The following is a 23,672-nucleotide window of genomic DNA, read 5'->3' as shown; positions in this document are numbered from 1 at the left end:
AGTGCTCAATTTACGCACCACCAAACACGACGCAAACTCAAATTTAAACACGAAACGTATCCTCCGCGTAAAAAACGACTTTAGGGGAATAACAAAATTTGAACAAATTATTTGAAAATGATGGTCAGTTTGCATCATAAAAAAGAATAATTTTATCTGCTTTTAGAACACTACCCAAGAATTTTGTCAACCCTTAGATAGAAAAACATAGCCACAAAAATTTAACCAGGGCAAGAGCTTCGAACAGTTTACCATTTCGCCATCAACTACCGCTTCCTGTGTTCCGGTTCCGTGTTAGGACCGAACAAACGACACCAATCAGGATACTACGGTGCGGTAGATTATTCCGATCACGTCATGCAGCAGCTGTCTCACCGCAAAATGAATGTATTTATTCTGGATGAAAAGTAATCATGTCTTAATTTTTACTGTTTTAAGCAAACGTTTCAGCTAGACTCCCTAGCGGCTTTATATGCCGCTAGTTCTACATGGGTTAATGCAAGTCAATGGCATAGCCTACAGAAACGCTCGGTTTCTCGATTTGGTGTTGTCCAATGAAGCGGCAACACACGTCTGCACCGTTTCGAAAACAATTGAACCTTTGACGCAAACCATCCTGCTTTTGACGTTTTATTGAATCTCCCAACGCCGATTATTTTTGAGGATCCTTACAGCATGGATTGATGATCAAGCAATAGATCCTAGATCCACCAACTATGGAAAGGGACGGCATCTCCGCCGAACTTTCGAAAGCCGGACGAATGGCTGTACCGTGCAATCCCTCAGGTCATACTAAAGGTATGGACTGAAGACAAGAACTACCTGTAAACTGGTTGGAAGGTACTGTATGCCCTATGTACAAAAAGGGCCATCGACTCGAATGCAGCAAGTACCGGGTCACTCTCTTAAACGTTGTAAACAAAATTCTCTCTCGCGTCCTGCTTCATAGAAAGAGGCCATTACAGAAAGCTCATTTTAAAACCCGAATACTAGTACGGGTTTCAAGAGGAACGCTGCACGTCAAACCAAACGTTCACCTTGAGACTGATCCTCAATAGTTTCCGGGAATTCAACATGCAGACTCACCATTAGTTTATAGACTTCAAGGCGGTGTACGATTCAGTTAATGAACTGTAGCGGATTATCTTTGAACGTGGTTTTCAGTGGAAACGATTAGGCTGATAGGTACTACCCTTGATGGATTAAAATCAAGCGTCGGAATAGCGGGTGAGATAACGGACTCGATCATAAGCTTTCTTGCGATTTTATCGACAAAAATGAATTCAAACTTGCTACCTCGAACAAAGGCTTTATAGAACCGAGAAGCTACTCATACTCCATCTTCGAGTACTATTAGTCGTCCATGAGAATGCATCCTTCGTACTTTTTAAAAACCTTATTGTACTACTTCCGGGCACGTTTTTTGGCTATTAGGTTCTGCTTTGGTGTCCTGTATGTTTGCTTACTGGCCCACGATCACGGAGACGAATCCTTCTGATGCTGGCATTGAACTTCTTGGCAATATCATAGTCCGACAGTCCTAGGTTTGCCCCAACCGTTGTCAACACTTACATGCAGCTTCCGATCGGTAGTATACCGCTCACGGAAATGTTTGAGAACGCTGCACACGGTTGATTTAGCGGAATTCAACAACTTCGCGATTTTTGAAGCTGACCAAGACCACGGACTTCCGAAATGGGTATCCAAAATTAAGTTTTGACGAGCTTTGACGAACTTTTCAACACTGAAAGAACAAATATTTCAAAATAAAATGTTATGAAAACAATCCAGATCCACCACTAGGAGTGCTGAAGTAAAATAAACTATGCTTCCAAATATTAAATAACTTGTGCTCTGAAATGCAATATCCCACAAGCCATGCTCACTTAAATTTTTTCACCGAACACCGTAGTTGTTTGACCAAAGTAGAACCGCTCAACGTGCGATAAAAATTTCGGTGACGGTGAAAAGTTTCGGATCTTCAGTAACGTTTGGTATCACCGAAATTTTTACCGAACGTTCAGCAATTATAATTCCGTCAAAAAAACACGGTAAAAAATTCAAATGTCTGCCTTATAGCCGGCAGTCTTATCAGCGGACATAACCGTCGCGATTCCGGTAAGATAACAACCGAAACTCCTACATAACACGAAAAATGAAAATGGAAATACGGAGCGGATCACCTGGTATAGGACTCGGCGAAGAATGCGGAAACGATTAATGGGTAACTATCGGTACCTAGAATATCCGAACTCTTCATAGATCGTTTGCATGCTCGGTAGCTACATTGACTCGGAGTAGAAATAGCTGCTATTCGGAAAGCTTGGTGGCCAAATTCCGAAGAAAGGAAGTTCCCTATATTCACTTCACCACTCCTGCTACGGTGGTGGTAAAAAACGGAACGATTTCATACACTCAAAAAAATCGACACGTCGCATCCACGTGAAAAATCATGTAAAATTCTGTACAGCAACTTACGTGAACTTCATGTAATAGTTAATGGGAAAATTGATAAAATTTACCGGGATTGCACGTAAACAGGTTAGTATGAGTGTGAATTACCAACAATTCACGTAAATGTTACATGAAAAGTGAGATGGATGAGAATTACCTATGTTTTCACGTAAACTTGACGTGCTGATTTTTTGCAGTGTAATGTTAGTAAACCATAATGTGTGTTGAGAGTTAAGAGCAATGCCATTGAACGACCCAATATATTTTTGATCTATACATCGAAAGTTCTTAGTTTATCCAGTTTATCATCGTTCGCACCAGACACTCCCCAAAAAAGAGTTTACCTCTTGACCGCGCATTGAGTCATAGTACAAGTAAAAACAACAATGAAACACCGGGTGTGGTGGTGGCAAATTCCACTAGACTTGCCGTATCGACGTCCGGCAACAGCTTGCCTGTTTCTTTCCCACCGACCGAGTAGATAACAGTCTATCTTCTCGGTGGTAGAAACAATGAGCAAACATAAAAAAATAACTATCGTCGTCGAGGCAAGTGTATCGTGCGTGGTGTGATAGAAGATATTGGAGAATAAATCAAAATTGGATATCAGACTGTTTAATCTAAGGGCGTGGCAGTAATTTAGTTAGCAAAACATTTCACTATGGGCAAAAACGAGCAAAAAAAACGGACGCAATTAAGATACGGCCTACTGGCTGCTAAAATATAAGTGATCTTATGTAAAATTTTCTGGAGAATCGCGTGGTGCCAACCCCTTTCCTGTTTGTCATCGGAAAGTGTCCCATTTTGCTCATTTTCCCCTATTGTTAACATTTTTTCACAATTATTAGACTATACCAAGCTAGACCTCGTGAAAGGAAACCTTAAAAACCTGATATTTTTGTGTAAAACAGTCCGCAGAATCAAATAGGGTTCACCCCATTTAGTTTAGAAGACATTTTATTGATTGAGTTCCCGTTTGGCATAGTCGGCTTGGTAACGCGAGTTCAACCAAAAAAAAATATTATGCTCTAAACTAAATGGGATAAGCCCTATTCGATTCTGCGGACTTATTTACACAAAATTATAAGGAGTTTAAGGTCTGTTTTCTCAAAACTTCGCTTGGTATAGCGTGTATAAAAATGTTAAAAATAGGGGAAAATGAGCAAAATGGGGCACTTCCCGATGGCAAACAGGAAAGGAGTTGGCACCACGAGATTCTCCAGAAAATTTTACATAAGATCACCTATATTTTATCAGCCTGCAGCCCGTATCTTAATTGCGTCCGTTTTTTCGCTCGTTTTTGCCCATATTCGGAATTACACTTGGAATATTCGGAACCACACCTGGATGCATCCAAATGGAGACTCTAGCTCTCAGATCGATTATGTCTTGATTGACGGTTGACACTTTTCGGATGTTATCGATGTACGGTCTTTTCGTGGACCAAATATCGACTCTGACCACTATCTCGTAGTGAGTAAGATTCGCGCAACACGGCGAAAGCTCGCACTGAGAGGACGCTGCGTTTCAACATCCAGCGGTTAACGGCAGACGGCGTAGCAGTGGAGTACACCAGGAAGCTTGACCAGCGAATCGCAGAACAGCAGGTAGAAGAAGAAAATATAAATGGGCAGTGGAGGAATGGTCCATGGTGCCATCCAAACAGCAGCGAGAGAGGTGGTAGGCACGACGCGTGGAATACAGCGTAACAGCTGGTTTCATGCCGAATGCCAGAGAGTGACAGATAAAAAGAACCAGGCTAGGAGACGCATGCTCACTGCGGCAACGCGTCAAAACAGAGAGAGATACAGAGAGACTAGAGCTGCGGAAAAAAGAATCCATCGTCTAAAGAAACGCGAGTACGAGGAGCACGCGCTCGCCGGTGCAGAGGAGTGATACGCCAGCAACAACACACGGAGTTTCTATAAAACGGTGAGAAGCAGGAATTTTGCCATGCCTGTGATGGGCAATGATAGTGCTGGCAACCTGCTTACAGACAAAATGGCGGTAGCAGCCAGGTGGAAGGAGCACTTTCAGACACTATTGAATGGAGAGGTAAACGCGGAGATCAGCAGGGACAGGATAGAAATTGTAAGCGATGGTCAAGCTGTGAAGCCACCAACACAGGAGTAGGTTAAGAAGGCAATCAGTGAGCTGAAAAACGGTAAGGTTGCTGGAAAGGACGGTATCCCGGCAAAACTTCCCAAAGGGGGGAGTGTTCGGCTGTACGAAGTAATCCACCAGAGCATTGTCGAAATCTGGGAGGAAGTACAAATGTCGGAGGGGTGGTTGGATGGCTTCATTTGTCCAATTTTTGAAAAGGGGGCATCGGCTCGTTGTAAAAAATATCGGGGAATTGCATTCTGCAGTCTGAGAACGTTAGCGGAGTCCTTCGTCGGCGAGTACCAAGCTTTTTCTCATAAGGGTCACTCCACGATGAATCCGATTTTTACGCTGCGTCAGTTACTAGACAAGTTCCGAAAGTACTACTTGGAGACACATCATCTGTTTGTGGACTTTAAGGCGGCGTACGATTCAGTTAAACGAAATGAGCTGTGGCAGATAATGCTAGAACATGGTTTTTCGACGAAACTAGTTTCGCTGATTCGTGCGGCGCTGGAAGTGTCCAAATCATGCGTTAGAATAGCGGGTGAGACCTCAGCTGCTTTCGTGACGTTGGATGGACTGAAGCAAGGGGATGCACTCTCTAACCTGCTATTCAACATTACCTTGGAAGGTGCATTACGAAGGGCAAACGTGGAAAGGAATGGAACTATCATCACGAAATCTCACATGCTTCTTGGTTTTGCGGATGACGTCGATATCATCGGAATCAACCGTAGAGCAGTGGAAGAAGCCTTCAGGCCCTTTAAAAGGGAAGCTGCGAGATTGGGACTTACCATTAATACCGCCAAAACGAAGTACACGGTTGCTGGTAGGGAACGTGGGAGCCCAAGTGGTGTTGGTGCCGAGGTAGAGTTAGATGGGGAACGATATGAAGTAGTGGAGGAATTTAGATACCTTGGTACACTCGTGACATGTGACAACGATGTAAACCGCGAAGTGAAACGACGAGTTGCAGCCGCGAATCGGGCTTTCTACGGATGACGTAGCCAGCTGAAGTCCCGTAGTTTGCAAATTCGGACAAAACTGGCGCTCTACATAACACTAATCCTTCCGGTAGCCCTTTACGGAGACGAATCATGGACGCTAAAGGAAGCTGATCGGTGAGTGCTTGGGGTTTTTGAGCGTAAAATTCTGCGATCAATACTTGGTGGCAAAATGGAAAATGGAGTGTGGCGCAGACGCATGAATCACGAGCTGTACCAAGTATACAAATATACTGATATTGTGAAGGTAATGCAATATGGTAGGCTGCTGCGGTGGGCTGGACACGTGGCCAGAATGCCCGATGAAAGAGTAGCCAAAACTATTTTCAGCAGAGAACCAGGAAGAGGCCGTAGACTCCGAGGCAGACTGACGCACCCGGTGGGTGTGTGCTGTCGAAGACGATGCACGTTCAGCTGTTGTTCGTGGGTATTGGAGAACGGCAGCCCAGGACCGACGGTACTGCAAAGTCGTGGGCTTAAACCGTCATTAGACATTACCCTTTTTTATCGACAGACTTCGCAGCCGGCTATTTAGAGTACAGGAAAATTACGGAGCCAGTGTAACGATCCTACTGACTCTATCAAGCAAACACCGCCTAGCCGAGATTCGAACATGCGACGACTGGCTTGTTAGACCAGCATCGTACCTCGAAGCTAAGTGGGCGGTACTGGATGACCATAATTCGTTCGGCGCAGGATCGGTAACGGACCGTTGCCACTAAAGTAAAGAAAAGTAAGTAATAAGTAGAAAAAAGCACGAATACAAGAAATACGTCTTCGTCTTTACAAAACGGTAAGGAACACAGCAGGAATGTTGCCATAGTGCTGGCAACCTGCTTACTGACAAAGTGATACTAGTGGCCAGGTGAAAGAAATACTGTCAAGGTGGCGCATGAGACATAAATGCTGGTGCTACTGAAACATACAGATGGACGGGAATAGGAAAAGAATTATGAACAACGGTCTACATTAGGGTGATTTATGTATTTTTGACGAGCGTTACGCCTCCTCTATTTTGGACATTGAGTACGTGTAACGCCTGTCCAAAATGTATAAATCACCCTAACACCCACCAATACAGGAAGAGCTTAGGAAGACAACTACCAACTACCCAATTAGCACCATATCGTACATCAATAACCGGAAATTATCGTAAATAACTCTTAACAAATTCGGAATCGTAACTAAAGCTTAATAAAGTCCGCCGAAGTTGATTTTTAGTCATATATAGTGATAATAGCTGACTTACATACGATATTCAGTACAGAACCGTATAGTAGTACGGAGAGGGTCGGTCTTATTCGGATATTGTCGTATATAATTACATATATGTATCGATAAAACGCGTATGTTTATTCCTTATCACCTCCAAAATACCACGGATATGCCAATTTTGCGCAACAAATACGATTTAATAGCATGTATATATTTACGTAATAATGATTTTTAACTTTTATATTCATATGCTCATGTGCTCTCATGTTCTACATCATGTTCTATAGACTGAGACCGTTAGTAATGTCCTTCGTCGGCGAGTATCAAGTTGGTTTCCGTGAAGGGCGCACTATGACCGATCTTATTTATTGATTTCGTGGCGGAGTACGATTCAGTCAAACGAAATGAGTCAACCGCAGTGCAGTGGAAGATGCCTTTGGGCCTTTGCTTGGGTCCATCTGCTCTCTCATGGCAGACTTGACTGTTTTGAAAATAAAAATAGTTTTGGCTTCAGATTTTGATTCTCTTCTAGACTATAGACTGCTGGCACAATTTTTTCAGTGGAAGCTAACGAAAAAAGAAATTATGAAGTCAGGTACCCCAGTAACTTATGTTGCAAACTCGATGCAAAATCATATGTGTTTTAAGGAGGCACCCTACTCTGGAAGACCGAAAAATAATAGATTTTCGTAAAATTTTCTCAGATGCTAGAATTATAGTTAAGTGTTGGGGTATTATGGCTATTAGTTAAGGTATATTTGAAGATATATTTGTATTTTTTTGGACACCAGAATAGTGATTATTATGCTGGTGACAGGTGGACGCATTAATGCTCTCTAGAAAATAGTTCCTTGCTGGCGGTACGTGCCGAGAACCAACCGAGTATCGGAAAACGGATTCTAAGGATGATTTTGAAGCTTTACATCAATGCCTAAATTGTTACGTAGTGGTTTTTGAAAATTCGAAAAATTACCCAAATGACGGCAATTTTTCCAAAAGAAAGGTGTTTTGTCACCAAAAATCGCCAATTACTATGAGAGCACATAAAAAATTGAAAAATTGAGGTATCAAAAAACCGGTACGTAACAATTCAGATAATTCATTTTTACATGCTGAAAAAAAAATTTCAGCCAAATCGGTCCACTAGATTCTGAGATATATGTACCGCCAGCTAAAGAAACATGGTTTCGGGGAAAACGCGTTCAAAGTTTCGTACAGCAATGGACTTTCCTTGAGGTAACTCCACAATATTTGCCGTAAGTTTTCAACGAGATCAGATATCAAAAAATTCTTTTGGCATGACATTTTTGAAGGTATAATAATTTGATTTTTACGATTTTCCAGCGTAGGGTCTCTTCTTAACGTCATCTACTTTTTGTCTCAAAACCAAACAACTCATTGAAATAAGTTATTTTGTGGGTTCAATAAAACAGTAAATATTTTCCACAATTTTCGACGCATTGTCCGCGACGCTCAATTTGTAATGAACGCTTAATATTTTCCACAATTTTCGACCAAGATATTTAATTGAAAAATGTTCATTATTGCTCGATACAATACAAAAGAATGCCACGGAGTGCGTTCAAATAGGGAATTGTTTATACATTTGGGAGAGCTAATTTACGACCAATTTATGATATGCTTTTGGGGATACAATTAAAAAACAAACACATTATAGGAGCAATACAATAGCTTTTCCACGATGCAGAGGGCAAACATTTGTGTTCATCGGATATTGCTTTCATCAGTCTCAACTGAACTTTACCGGTAATCAAGTACCATTATGATGGAAGAATAATTCACAAAACAATAGTATCTATTCATATTTCATTAACTAGATTATTAAAAAGTGGCAATTATCGCCTCTGAATCATTCTATTATTTACGACGCTTAGGCATCAACAAAGCGCGATTGTTTGTTGCTGCCCATAAAATCTAGTTGCAAAATCTGTTCAATAAAGTTCATCGTACCATAATCATACTCATCGACCGGCTCCCCAAGCTCATTATTGTGATATGCATATATTAAACGCCCTGCCAGGGTATGCGCAACCCACAAACATACGGAACGAAACGACCCCCATCCGCAGGTGAGTTATAAATCTATCGCCAGGAATCCGACATGTGCATTATCATGAAACTCTAAAACTGCATTGAATTGTCGTGTTGTAACGCACACCGCCTAATATTGCATTGCGCTGTAGCAAGATCAAACTCAATTTAAAACAATGGTTTTGCAGCTACATTGAAACCTATGCTCATTAATATTTTATGTAATGACGCATTGAACAATTGTCAGGCGCCATGGAAGTAGTGAATGTTTTTTAATATTAGTAATTTGTATTACAAATGAATAATATTAACGACATTGATAACAATGATGAGAAAAAACACCTTTGTTTTAAATTTGTACCAAACCAAACAAAAACACAATAAAATAAATTTGTTCATAGCATTATTAGCTTGTTAGCAAAACATATATTGGGCAGAAATCCACAACTGAACTGTGACGTGTGACGTTTGTATTAGCACCTCCACACCATAGAGGGCATCTGCGATGCAAACAACCTAATGACAAAGCGACGAATTTATGCGTGCTCAACGGTGTGTCTGCTTCATTCTCCAGGCATAGCACAGCAGCGAAACCACACCAAATAACCCAGTACCTACTGCTGGAAAACCAACAACGCCGTCAACCTTGCGAAACAGATCCGTCCGCCGGCCGCCACCGCACCGCGCTGGATGGCGCTGGCTGTCAAAAACAGGCTAGCCTAACTAGAACGAACGACGACGGATGCACTGGCAGGAATTTTCGTTTGCAACACACAATGGAGTGCTACCCAGGAAGCCGTTATTTCCCCGTCGTTGCGGAGTTCCGATCATACTGTCCGGAATGGTGCGACCACCGATGTAATGAATTTCCACCGAAACTTTCTACCTACAACCATACTTTCGCTCCCTCCATTCGTACAGTCCAGTGAAGAAACCTTGCATAATGCATTTCCGGTTATCCACAGCCATAGATAGACGGCATTCATTACATTGTGCGCGTGTTTTTGTTTAGATACCTACATGCTTAGCCGGTGTATTGTATTGAATATAGATTGCACATTTTGTGCTGCAACGAAATGTTTTGAACTTTCCAAAGTATTTATTGAACGCGTCAAGTGATGCAGTTGGCAGGATCGACGCATGAATGGCAACGGTTCGTGAACCGTGTTGCGTTAAGCACGGGCGATTGGATTCTAAACAATGCAGAGCATAGTTGGAATTGAATTGGAGGCAATTTTCAGAAGAAAATTAATTTAGACAGTAGGTATATTTGTAAGCCATGTGTAACTAACATATTCGTCCGGATTGCTGAATGAACACGGTTGAATGAATTACCCCCTTACATATCCCCAAATAGGTAACAAACTAGAATAAAGTATTGATTGTTCCTAAAATTAATTTATCAAAATTGTTCAAATTGATGGTCACAGTGATTCAAGTGTTGTTAGCAAAGAAGAACAAACTTCAAACTCGATTATTGCAAAACATCATCTTACTGGGTGCACTGGAATCTATAACTTTACTTATTAACGATAACGTAATTAACGCAAATTGATTTAAACAAGCCAACATAATGCTATATCACATCACTTGCTCGCCAGATGGCACCACCAAAGTATCTAGCATAACCATACATCCCAAGTTGCCTGTTCAGCCATGCCCACCCCCCAGCTACTTACCGTTTAGTATGTGAACGTTGATGAAGTACGAGTTGGCGTTCGACGGCGAGCAAACGTACTTGCCCGAGTCGGCACCCTTGGCTCGCTGGATCAGCAGGTACGAGGTGGTTGTTTCGCCCTTTTCCGTTATCACCGACACACCGCCCCGAGGTGAGTCGTAATTAATTTCCTACCATTGCGAGCGAGCGAACGGACGGGCGGGATGCGGGTTTCACCACCCGGGAGTGGGCCGGCAAGAGATGCAAAGAGACAAACGAAAGCAAACAGACAGTGAGAAAGATGCATTAATGATGTGTACATGACAGAATGTTGTGACTGTAATTTCATATTTGCAATCAAGATTAGTGCAGTGCAGTTTGGCAGTTCCAAGGTGTACATATTATTGATAAGCATCACACGTATGATAAACTAGATTCTGAATACAGGAATCCATGTTTTTACAAAACTTCTGTGGCAGCCAAAACCAATAACTTCAAAACAATTTTAAGTTAGTTTTTGTTTTCAATTTTAAAACACTTCGCCCCTTTACTTTCAGCAGTAAAGTGGAGGCCCCTTTTATCTTGCTAACTTTACAAACGCAGCGGAAAGAAATACCTATGCAGTTTGTTTTCAAACAAAACTTTTCTGGACGTTGCAGTGTTTGCGGTTCACCGGGAGTGCAATCCAGGAGTAAATGGAATACTCGAGATTTCCTTTGCTATCCAGGAATCTTTTTTTTTTAATTGGTGTCTCGCCAAGTTACATTTACAGATGTAACTAACAGCTGAAGCTTTTAAAATAAACTACTCGAAGCGATACGCTGTGCCAAGTTTCAATCGCAGTTAGATAGCGCCAAGGCGCGACTTCGGTAGAAACTTAAAATTTATCTCTTGGCATTGTATTTTGTGCACAAGTTTTTCTTTCCGTCAGTTGCATCATGATCGTTCTCTTCGATGCAGTCAATTTTAATGTTGTAAGTAAGAACGGTACTATGGTAATAGCGACAATAACTGGTATACGATAGAGTAAGGAGGGGTAAAAGTGCGATTCAATAATTTATCAATGCAGATTACAAGTACTGTCAATTTTCATTAATTGCACTAAGCTTTTCGTCGATTTTGAGAAAAACTTTCGTTAGTCGGGTTGATCTGATTAAGCCAAAAGATGCATGAACAACACTTGAACTGTTAGTGAAAACAGCTCAGCTTAATTAAGGTTTTTGGCTGTAAATTGACTGCATTGGCAAGGAAGGGTGACTACTTTGACTACTTGAATCTATCGTAAACATTTGTTGTTTACGAAGCATAGTTGCTGAGTTATGGGTAAATGTTATTTTAGAGCAGTTTTGATATAAAATTTCCTTATACGGCAAATATGACATCAACAAGAGGATATTACTTGTCGAAAAATTGTAGCAGCGTGTTACATCATTCACATATTTCTTTTAAAAATGGGTTGAGAACAATTGACAAAATATCTTTCGTTTTTCCATAATTTGCCCAAACCCTGACAAGCGCCCAGCGGAGCAAAACTGCGATTCGCGGACGGGGCAAAAGTGCGATTCATGCACGAAGTCAAAATGCATAGGTAATTATATTATATAATTCATCAGAAAAATGAAGAATTTATTTTGCATAACACTATTACCCCAGATGATTTATAGTTGAATGTGAAGAGATGGAGTAATTGCATCAATATAAAATATATTTTACTGTTGTGCTTTTTTATATCTCATGAAAATTGATGACAACTTCAAACGTCGCACTTATGCCCCACCCTACTCTATTGGGAATCAGAGTATGAAAGATTACCCATTATCGTTTATTGAAACTTGAATACCAGTAATTGATTGATAATATTAATTCATAAAGTTCTATTCAGTCAATATTTGGGCGCACAAAATCAATTCTTTCTAGAGAAGTACTAAAAATCAAAGTTTCTTATTGCAATTTCATAAAAGAAATCGATTGATTTATCCGGAATTTATTTAGTTCCGCAAGGGATATCTTCTCGAACCGTATTCAAAATAATCTTTTTTTTCGGCCTTTATCTATCACAGATGTTCTAGATGTTCAGTGAATTGATCTTTATCTTTATCATTTTATCTCGATCTCGATCTCGAATTATCGTTTTGTCAGACGTGTATCCTACCGGTTTTGACTTGTTTTCTTCTTATCTTATTTTTGTCACAATTTTCACCTCTAATATGACTTAGTATGATCCTAATTTTATTTTAGGTCTATGTTAATTTTGTATCAAACACGTTCAAACAATCATCTAATCTTACTTTGTTTTTATATTTCAATTTTTGTCTATTTTTCGATTCAGTCCAAATTTAGTCCAACTTTAGTCCTATTTATTTCAACTTTTATCTAATTTTTTTTTCAATTTTGTCTCAATGTTAGCCTTTTTATCTTGATATTATCCTAAGTTTTTTAGCCTCCCAGTTGGCTTCGAGGTATGACGCTGGCCTAATAAGCTAGTCGTCGTATGGTCGAATCCCGGCTGGGAGAGGCTGTCAGAGTCAATAGGATCGTAGCAACTGACCCTGAAACTGTCCTGTACTCTAACTGCAGAAGACTCCAAATCGTGTCAAACGGCAAAATACGGTGGAAAAATCTTGGGCCCGGAAACTATACACCCAGATGCTGAAGAAGCCTCATTGTCTCATCATGGATGATGAGGCTTACGTCGAGGCGGACTTCTGGCAGGCACAGGCATCCCAAGGAGCAGGCACTACGAAAGCATCCCAAGGAGGTCAAACCTGAGGAAGACATGTAGAAAAAGTGGGTTTCCATACAGAAGAACCTGCAGCGAGATGTTGTACAGAACCTTATGAGTGGAGTTAAGCGTAAGGTGCGAGCATACGGTTATGGTATTGAAGTTGAATGAAATAAATATGTCAAAAGCTTACTAATTGGTTTTATTTTATTGTCTGAAAGTTCGAAAAAGATCGGTCAACGAAATAATTTTCGATAGCGTTTTCCGTGATGATTTGCTGTTGCACAACCTTTAGCCGTGTCCAAATTGTATCCTAATGTTGCTAATCAATGGACTATACCCTAATTTTGGTCTGGAGTTTACCAGCATTTTGTAACCTAATTTTGCCATAACTGCGTGTGGCAATCGCGCCAATTGTGACAATTGTGAAGTTTTTACTCATTATACCAATTTGTATTGTATTGTATTGTATTGTATTGTATTGTATTGTATTGTATTGTATTGTATGTATTTGAATATAGGCTTTGAGCTCGTTACCCAATCTTAACCTAGTTACAAAACATAAACATAAAACACACTTCTTAAAATGAATAATACATATAAACAATAAAGACACTAATACAATTGTTCTCTAAAATATAATCTAAGCTTATGTCTAATTGTATCAGGGGTCATATCAATGGTAACAATTTCCTGCAGGGTGTTGTAGGCATTCATGAAGCGGGACGTTGGCTCATTCTGTGTGTAGTTCCTGGTTCGCAACGGTGGCTCGAAGGTTCTCCTTCGCCGTAGCGTGACTGGACTATCGTTCAGTATTAGTCGGTTGGCAAGAGGTTGGCTGACAGTTCGTCCTGCAAGAATATTCGTGAAGAACACGATGTCGGCTATCTTATGCCTCGCGAGGACCGAGTCAAGGTCTACCAGGCAGCACAGGTCCTGATAAGGTGGTAGCTCTTCTCCGTTCCATCCGAGATTTCTGAGAGCAAATCTAACGAATCTCTTCTGGATTCCTTCTATTCGCTGAATGTGAGTTACGTATTGCGGGTGCCATATTACGCTAGCATAGTCCAGTTTGCTTCTAACGAGACCTTTGTAGACTGCTAATATTGCATAAGGATCTTTGAGGTCACGGCCAAATCTTCTAATGAGCGAGAACAGTTTCAGGCTTTCTTTTACTACATTATCAATGTGTCTATTGAAGGAGAGCGAGCGGTCGAATGTTACACCCAAGTCACGAACATATTCTGTGCGCGGCACTACACTATTTTGGTACCCGTAATCGAAGATCACGGGGTTAACTTTTCTGGAGAATGTCATTACTGAGCACTTGTCTGCATTTACTCTTAATCCACGGTTTTCGCAGTACTTTCCAACGTGGCCTAGGTCGAGCTGTTATTTCAGGCAATCTTCCGTGGACTTGATAGGAAAGAAGATTTTTATATCGTCTGCATAAATTAGAATTCTTGCGTGGGTGATAACATCAGGCAATTTGTTCATTAGAATCACGAACAGCAACGGTCCCAAGTGACTACCTTGTGGTACGCCAGAATGTACGGTAAATGAGCAAGATTTGTTACCGCGAATTTTAACAAATTGTACTCTATCCATCAGATACGATATCATCCAGCTGTACAATGGACCTCGAACGCCAAACTCTTCAATTGCCTCCAAGATGCTATTAATGCTAACGGTATCAAACGCTTTGCTCATATCGGTATATATGCAGTCGACTTGAAAACCTTTCGATATGTAGTCCGTAATCATTGAGGTGAACTCACACAGGTTTGTTACAACTGATTTCTTCTTCAAGAATCCGTGTTGCACAGAAGAAATACGTCCGACTACAATGTCATAAAGGTGACAATAAACTAACGATTCGAAAAGTTTCGGGATAGCCGATTGTATAGCAACCCCACGATAATTTTCTACATCGCCTCTGGCACCTTTTTTATGTATCGGAGTGATGTGCGAAATCTTCCAGATTCCTGGGAAATGACCGGCGGCCAGCGACGCATTGAATAAACTAGTGAGCGGAAATACAAATTCTTGCCGAAATTGCTTGAGAACACTATTTGTCAGCATATCAGGACCAGCGGATTTGTTGGCATTAAGTGCACAAATGCCGTTTTCCACACAAGTCTGGGACAGTTGGTACGGTGCCTCTTCATTAGTAATAGGAAGTTCTCTGATACTACCAGTTGCTGCAGTGAACACACTTTTGAAGTAAGCCGCAAAAAGTTCGGTTGACGATTGGGCATCGGTAGCTGTGACATCCTTATACTTAACGCGACCCGGGATGCCGGTACTTTTTCTTCTATTATTCACAAATTTCCAAAACGACTTTGGGTTGCTTTTCAAACGGATTTGAATATCTTCGATGTACACTTGATACGCTTCTCTGTGTGCCGCCTTGAACATTCTTAGCATTTGTTTATAATTGGTCACATTTTCGTTTGATGGTGACCGACGCATCCGCTTCAAGGCTAGCCTTTTCTCTTTCATTAAATTAGCAAGCGCCGGTGTAAACCATTCGGGATAGTTGTGCGAAGATCTTTGCCGTTCCGCGATCATTGGAGAATAGCGAGCAAAAATGTTGTAAGTTATGTAGTAAAACAACAGAGAGTTGTAGTCAATCGAATTCTCGATTACCACAGCATTTTCCCAGTCAACATTTAAAATATCTATTGACCGCAGAAAGTCCGACATGTCTTCCGCGCGTCGTTGATATTCTTCACTGCTTTGAAAAATGTCTTCTGAGACGAACAAATCATCCCATCTGACATTCGCAAGGTCCACCCGAGCACTTTCAAAATCCATTGCGTATAAATTCAAATGATTTTTGAGCATCCCCTGTTCACACTCTGCCGGTTCAATTGCACTGACGGTTAATAACATCGCATTGTGATGAACTTCGTTTTTTATCAATGGATCCGTTAATGCTACTTGACATATGACCGTTGCCGTAGTGAACACCAAATCCAGAAAACAGTTGTTATTGTTCGGAATGTTGCAAACTTGCACCATACCGGCCGAATGAAAACAATCAACAACAGCTATCTCGCGCTGTGAGCTGACTTGGTCGGGTAAGTAAGATACATTATTTGAATCGAATTGAGCCTGATTCCATTTCAAATTTGGTAGGTTCAAATCACCAGCAACAATAATTTCGTCAGCGGGACCAGCTGACTCGACGATGAATTCAACAAACGAACAAAACGAGCGGTATCGTTCAACACTAGAGGTAGGTGGAATATAGCCACAGCACACAAACAGTGCTCCGCTATTGTTTGTTGATAACTTAACACAAATTGCTTCGTTACTTTCAGCCTTCGAGTGTTCGATGCTGTGCAAGCGATTGTGAACAGCAACTAATACGCCACCGCCGGATAGTTTGTCGCTATTAGTGGTGTTTCTGTCGCAGCGGTAAATATTAAAGCAAGACGGGAAAAGTGATGAATCTATCACAGTGTCGTCCAGGTGAGTTTCAGAAAACATGTATACGTCTACGTCTAATTCCAGCGATGACAAAAAGACTATTTTTTGCCTTTCGCTTCCTTTTACACTGTTTATGTTTTGATAGTAAATATCTATCATTCTTTTCCTTTCCGTAGCATTTTGTCCCGACAAGCATGCAGTTGCAGAAATTTCGTTTCGGCGGAGATTTGTTTCAGGTACATTTTCATTTACAAGTTCATCTGTTACTATTTCATTACAATCAGTTCTAATTTCAGGTGCGTTCACATGATCAGCATTACTGTCTTGACTGAAGACTGGCAAGCGGAGTGAGGAAGTTATCCGCGTTGGAATCGCTGTCCTTAGCGTTGCCACGAAAAGGTTGTATCCCACTATCATTTACGAATTCTCGGAAATAAATCCCCTTTTGCCAGCTCGAGGGCTGCATCGCTTTTTCTTTATATTGCAAATCAACACCGACTTTAAATGACACAAAAGTCATGCGATTCAAGTCGGCATCTCTTCGTACCAACTTGATTACTTCGATTGGACCATCAATTTCAAGATTCTGCTGTACTAATCTAGTGATTTCATCCACAGTGGCGTGTGGTGAAAACCTGGATAGGAACAGCCAGAATTTTTGTGCACGCGGTGCGGCTGGTGGTACAATAGGGAGAGACATACCAGCTTCAGGCTCTTTGTCTCCGCAAAGTACAAGCGGTGAGTTTGTTTCGTCATGGTAGTGATTGTCAATTAAAATGCGCGGACGTTTGGAAGGTCTTCTATCTGTCTCGGGAACTATTTTAGGTGGTAGAGAGGATATTGGAGTCAACGGGATTTTGCGTGCTATACGATTGATCATGTTGGCATTATTTCTAATTTCACTCTTTAACTCGTCGAACATTTTTGTTTGTTCCCCAAGCACCGTGTGAAGCCCATCGTTAGCATTGCTGAGAGCATCACGGAAACATACATTGCGCATAAGCTTTCTGCAAGCTTGACACATCCAAAAAATAGCGGGACTGGATTCAATTTCTAACCACAGTTCAGGGCTTAACTTACAACAAGCGATATGAAACGTTGACTTGCAAAAGCCTTGACAAGTAACCATATTAGCATCCGCTGGAATGGTGTTAGCACAGGCATTGCAGAGATGACTCATTGTTAGTTTTGATATATTCACTTGTCACTAACAAAAAACTTGATATTCCTCGGATGTCAAATCTGTTTAGTTACACTTTGCGCTTATCAAAAATTATATACGTTGCACAATTATTGCGAAATATTACAGAAACAGTGAGCGTCGGTACCGGTAGTGAATTCACTCTTTGTTTACAAACAAACCGTTAATTTGGTTCCCAATTGTCAGTAATATTTCCGAGCGTCGCTTTAACAGAGCTCATCATTCGCTCCCATGCAGCACCCATATGGGGAACCTTAGGAGCAGGCTTGCCATTTTCTCACTCATTGTGCAGAAACGTTAAATTCGTACTGCTGTATGCCTACGAAACGTGATGCGTCTCAGCGGAGACAACGCAAAAACTGCAGGTATTCATTAACCGGTGCCTGCGATATATCATTCGTGCCTGTTTGCCTGATAACTGGATATCCAATTAAGAACTCCATCGTCGGTGTCATCAACGACCGATAGCCGCAGAAATTCGTGAACGTGGATGGAAGTGGATCGGACACACCTTGAGGAAAGGAGCGAACGAGGTCTGCAGAGAAGCACTCGACTGGAATCCACAAGAACAGCGTAGAAGAGGCAGACCCAGAGGCTCATGGCGACGCAGCCTAGCCAACGACATCCGGACTGTAGACGAGAACCTGTCCTAACGACAGGTAAAAGCCATGGCGGGTAACCGTCAGCAGTGGAGATCTCTGATTTCATCCCTTTGTTCTGCCGGACCGGTGGACATGGACACATAAGTAATTGTACAGAAAGTGCAACTTTTTTTATTCAGCACAATGAACAGAACAGCTGCCACAAATGAGAAAAAATACACGCAATGAGAAACAAACCAAAAATAAAGAGAAATATAAACTATAACTTCAGTTTCTCATTGTGCCGAAAATGAGAAACTTTCGAAATCGCTCGTACTGCAGGCTGCAGCAAGCAACTGTACGAGAATTCCAATGTTGCCATTTCTATCATCCACTATCGTCATAAGCAACAGTTTTTGCAATGTTACCGCTGTGAAAAGTCTAAACAGTGTATTAACATTTTGTTGCTCAGTTTACTCCTCAATGAGTAGCACAATGGGCAGGTTGCTGAACAATCGCGATCAGTGAAAAAAGAAAAGTTAAAGCAAAACAGAGCAGTATAAATCGCAAGACTGAGTAGAGTGTGAATTTTTCTCTTCTCTTTTTTTATTCTGAGGAGGAATCATCCCTGCCTAGGAGGATTGCATGTCCAGCAAGAATTGAAGGCACCATGGTAATTTCTCTCATTAATAGAAATAGAGATTGGGAAGTGTAGGTAGAGGTTATTCGGACATACTTTGAGCGAAAGAAATCTTTAGAGAGGCACTTGACTGACAGAATACCGCAGAGACAGCGCAGAAGAGGCACACTTAGAGGCTCTTGGCTATGCAGCTTGACCATCGTTCTTCACATTGTCGATGCGAATCTCTTCCGATGGCAGGCGAAAGCAATGGCAAATTACTGTGAACAGTGGAGAAGCCTTAATTTATTTCAATGTGCTGCCTAACCGGCTAACATAGACAGTCCATTTGTTTGATCTATTCTGACATATCCCTTTATTATAACTATGTTGTCAAGATCATAAGATTGGTGGGCTACTAGCGTTGTTCGAGCCCAGTGATTAAATTCGAATGAAGTAAACTGCAGTCCTGGAAAGCAAAGCCAAAAGCCATGGGTATTAACGTCCTATTGAAAACTTGACCCTTCTTTATCGACAGACTTCGCAGCCGGCTATTGGAGTACAGGACAGTTACGGGGCTAGTGCAATGACCCTACTGACTCTATCTAGCAGCACCGCCTAGCCGAGATTCGAACATACGACGACTGGTTTGTTAGACCAGCATCGTACCTCGAAACCAACTAAGCGGCTCTGCAGTGCTGGAAATAGTCCTCCAAATGTCGGAGAGTTCTAACAGCACCTTTGCCGAAGAACTTTTGTCTATTGGTAAAAAAAATTGGTCTTTTGGACATCGGCATAATAAGTGTACCACTTGATAACATAACATGGCATAACAGGTGTACCTTTGGATGGTTAAAAACGTTCTGTTTCTTGTAGAATTTACGCGTTTTCTGAGAGCTATACAACTCTTCCATGTCTTCGCACTTCCATGCGACACTTGTTATCCCGGAAAAAGTGGGTTTGCTGTCCGTCGCACGCGGTGGTCTAGAGTGCTATACGTGACGTATGAATTCGTGCAGTTTTCTGATACTAACATAACACTCAACACGATACGTTTAAAATTAAATTGCAACGAAACTAAAAGAGTTCACGCCAAAGAACGATTTGGAGAACGATACCAGAGCTTTGGGTTGGTAGATAAAAGGAAGCAACTTTAGCAGACTTTGTTAGAAGAAATTGGATATAAACGTCTCGACAAAGCTTTTTGCTTCTGAATAGATATTAAATTTTATGACGAAGAATGTTTTAGGACAAGTTTTAGTACAAAATTTGTTCAGCCTTTAAATGAAAGTAACAGAAGTAAGCTAGCTAGCATACTTTTTGTACTATAACCAATTTAAGACAAATAGGACTGAAAACTAAATATGTTTAATAACTCAGTAATGATTCAGATTTGACCATGTGCCTATCGGCAACCTAGCATCAAACGTCTAAAGCACTCCCCGATGACAAACACCTTAGGGTCGGCACACTTATTATGAATTTTGCGGCTTATTATGAATTGGCTTTCTATTGGATAATGATCTTCTTCTAAATTTCGTATACAAGTCATTCTCATTAATCCTACTTTACAGTGAAAATACCGTCAAGAGCTGCCACAAGCTTGGAGATAGCTGCTCAAAACTGGTAAGTCTATTCCTCGTACCTACCATCATTCAGTACATGACATCACATGACACAGACTTGCTTCATATGGTGCACACTTATAAGCATCGCTTGGAACGACCGTCATAATGTCTGCAATGCACCGGATACTTTTGATGATTGCTCGCAGTGTCTGAGCTGCTGACATAGCTCGCTACCTGACAAAGCAAAAACCCGAACGCGATGCATTGGTCTTCGGCTCGGTACCGATATGCACAGTGCCAGCAAACTCTGCAAGATTCCGTATTTCGTTATTTTTTCTATATTTATATATTACACACAAGTAACTGCACTGATATATATCTTGAGCTCGCTATGTCGGCTCCGTTCTCCAGCTCGGTGTGGCCTGGTAGGCTGGCACGGTGTCGCTCGCAAATTTAGGGCTCGGTGCGATACGGTAACACCTCACACATTTATGAACGACATACTGCACCGCACCATACAAAAACTGGGCTCCGAGATACTGTGTCATGTTCGTTTTCAGTAGCGAGTAGGCCAAATGCACCGAAACCGAGAACGTGTTACCTAATCTTAGCAGAATATTTTAGCACGGCTCGCAGTGCGGTGCGTGTTTTGTTCGAGTTCAACATATAGGTTATTTTTTGTTCTGTATGCTACAAATATGATTCCTAATAAGCAGTGTTGAAAAATTCATAGCAGCAAAAAACTCAATGAGATATCAAGCACACGAAATTTTAACCTTGAGCACAAGCGCGAAACTCACATATGAATTTCTCTCGCTATTATACGCGATGTCTCTGTTGCTATGCAATGTGAACCAAATTCAGCTGTGAGCATTTTGTTTAATTCTTTCACAGCTGGCATTTCATTCATCGAACCAGAGAGCTAAAAAGAGAATCTACCGTCAGAGAAAACATCAGCAACGAAAAATGCAGCACATATTCATGAATTAAGATGGCAAACATATTGGCGTAATTTACGTTTTTCCTTAGCGGGAATCGATATTTTCTTAACTAGAATGTAACAAGCCTAATAAGGATTAGATAAACAAGTAATTTAAAAGTGCGTTTTAGTTTAACTTTGCGATTTATTTAGAGATTTTTTCCCTCACGCTCACTCACAGTTACGTATCGCATAAGAAAATGCCTACGCTGTTCAACAAGGAATTTGTATGTACATGTGCAAAGCTCCGGGTAGCAGTTGAAGCAGAATGTGATCAAGCGGGAAGAAATATGTGTGAGTTTTGTGCTTCTTGCTATGAAAACAGAAAAACTCAAGCTGACATGATTCACAGTTGATTTTGATTTTTGATGAGTTTTGAGATTTTGAGTCTTTAGCACCACTGCTAATAATATGCCTGGCTCTTTCGTTAGGCAGCATGGAGCGATTTCGTGATTTGTCACCGTTTGCTTGAAGTCAATATTTTCTCCCGCGTTCATCCACAGATACTCCGCAACTTTCCGAGCAAAAAATTCAAAAGTTTGCATCGATTTTCATGTCCACTAGGTTTCGACGAATCGACGAATTCGACGAACGAATTAATGAATTACGTGTCATTTCTTTTATTCTAGTTTCTTTACTGTAGATGAAGCATTAGAAGCCCCTTTATAAGACTTAATAAGCTGGCGAAAGCAATTAGGTTGCTTTGTTCAAACGGAATAAACTAAGATGCTGCACAACGAAATGTGATTTTTCTAGTCTAAAATGCACCTCTAATGCTCTAAAAGTGTCGTTTTTGCATCGAATCGTTACTTTCAATGAAAACTAGTTCCGTTAGAATTATATGAAGCACAAGAAGCCTGACCAACCAAAAGCATTGATGGCGAATCTCGATGGGCACATAATAAACTGTTGGAATCTGGTTAGACTATTAAAACAGAGCAGTACTGACACCATATGATTCATTTTAGGAACTGTTAGGAGATTGAAAATTTCTACGCAACCCGCCATATTCACCAGACTACATTTTGATTCACATACAAAATCTTTCTTCCGGACAAGATATCATAATAAATTGGGCAAAAATATTCCCTAGCAAATGACATTTCTTTAGGTAACATGTTGTTTCATAAAGTTAATCGCACTTTATTTCCTAAAAAGTTGGGTTTTCAAGAAACGTTTCATTGCCGCTTTTACAGATGTTAGTAATTTTATTGGTTTTGTTAGTTACACAACTTCAATTGCTTCTATCAATGGTTTTATCTGCGCGCATTTGTTTAAAATTGAAAACATTCCAAGTACTTGCGCGCTTTATTTCATGTCATCACACTCGACGTTGAAACCTTATTCCGTGAACCATTTCTAATTCGCACCATCAAAATTGATTAAATTTTCGCACCTGAAACCATCTTACTCCGAAACGGGTCGATGAAAATGCTGACTTTTCAGTGCTTTGGGGCACTATTTGGAGTGTTTGCCGGTATAAGGTAGTCGCGTTGTTGTTGTTGTTGTAGCTCCTTTCGACTAGTCGACTGACTGACTAGCAGCTTCGCATCGATGGCGGTGCTCACTTCCAATATGTAAGCTTTGTTGTTGTTGTTCGCTGCTTCTGTTGCTGCTGCTGCTGCGAAGCGAAGTAAAATGCTATGTCATCATAATGGTTTCCCATTCGTCTCAATTCCCAATGATTTGCGGACGGGCATCTGCTAGCACAGCACAGCAATCAGCTAGAATTCCATCTTCTGGCAGCTCGGGAAAGCAGAATGACTTTCAACAAGTTTTCCACCGCACGTCACACACATAAAGCGAATTCACTTATTGCGGTTGAAATTCGATCAACTGCAGATGAGCTGTGTTGTAGGAATTGAAACGGTGCTTAAGTTTATTTTAGCAACAAAGCTCAAAAACTATTATCGATGTACTAAAACACATTTGAAAATGTTTGTAATTTTGGCTGGCTGACTAACCACTTTGTCGGCTATCGAAGTGAACGGTTATCAGTCGTTGAACACTATTCGAAAAGTGCACCCAAACCCAGTCCATTACAATTTAATGCACCGTTTCCAAATTCGAAATATCCTT

General features: G+C 41.0%; 1 protein-coding gene across 1 annotated transcript in view; it reads right to left on the bottom strand.

The window, feature by feature from the left end:
- Positions 1–23,672, bottom strand: part of LOC128740613 (zwei Ig domain protein zig-8-like) — a gene marked incomplete at its 5' end in the record, with an annotated part of 45,869 nt that overhangs the window by 413 nt on the left and 21,784 nt on the right. The window contains one exon of the mRNA XM_053836173.1: positions 10,511–10,679. Within this exon, the coding sequence (XP_053692148.1) occupies positions 10,511–10,679 (169 nt within the window). The remainder of the gene's footprint in view (positions 1–10,510; positions 10,680–23,672) is intronic.

This window comes from Sabethes cyaneus, chromosome 3 (genome assembly GCF_943734655.1).
Source record: "Sabethes cyaneus chromosome 3, idSabCyanKW18_F2, whole genome shotgun sequence".
NCBI lineage: Eukaryota > Metazoa > Arthropoda > Insecta > Diptera > Culicidae > Sabethes > Sabethes cyaneus.
This window is presented reverse-complemented; position numbering and strand designations above follow the sequence as displayed.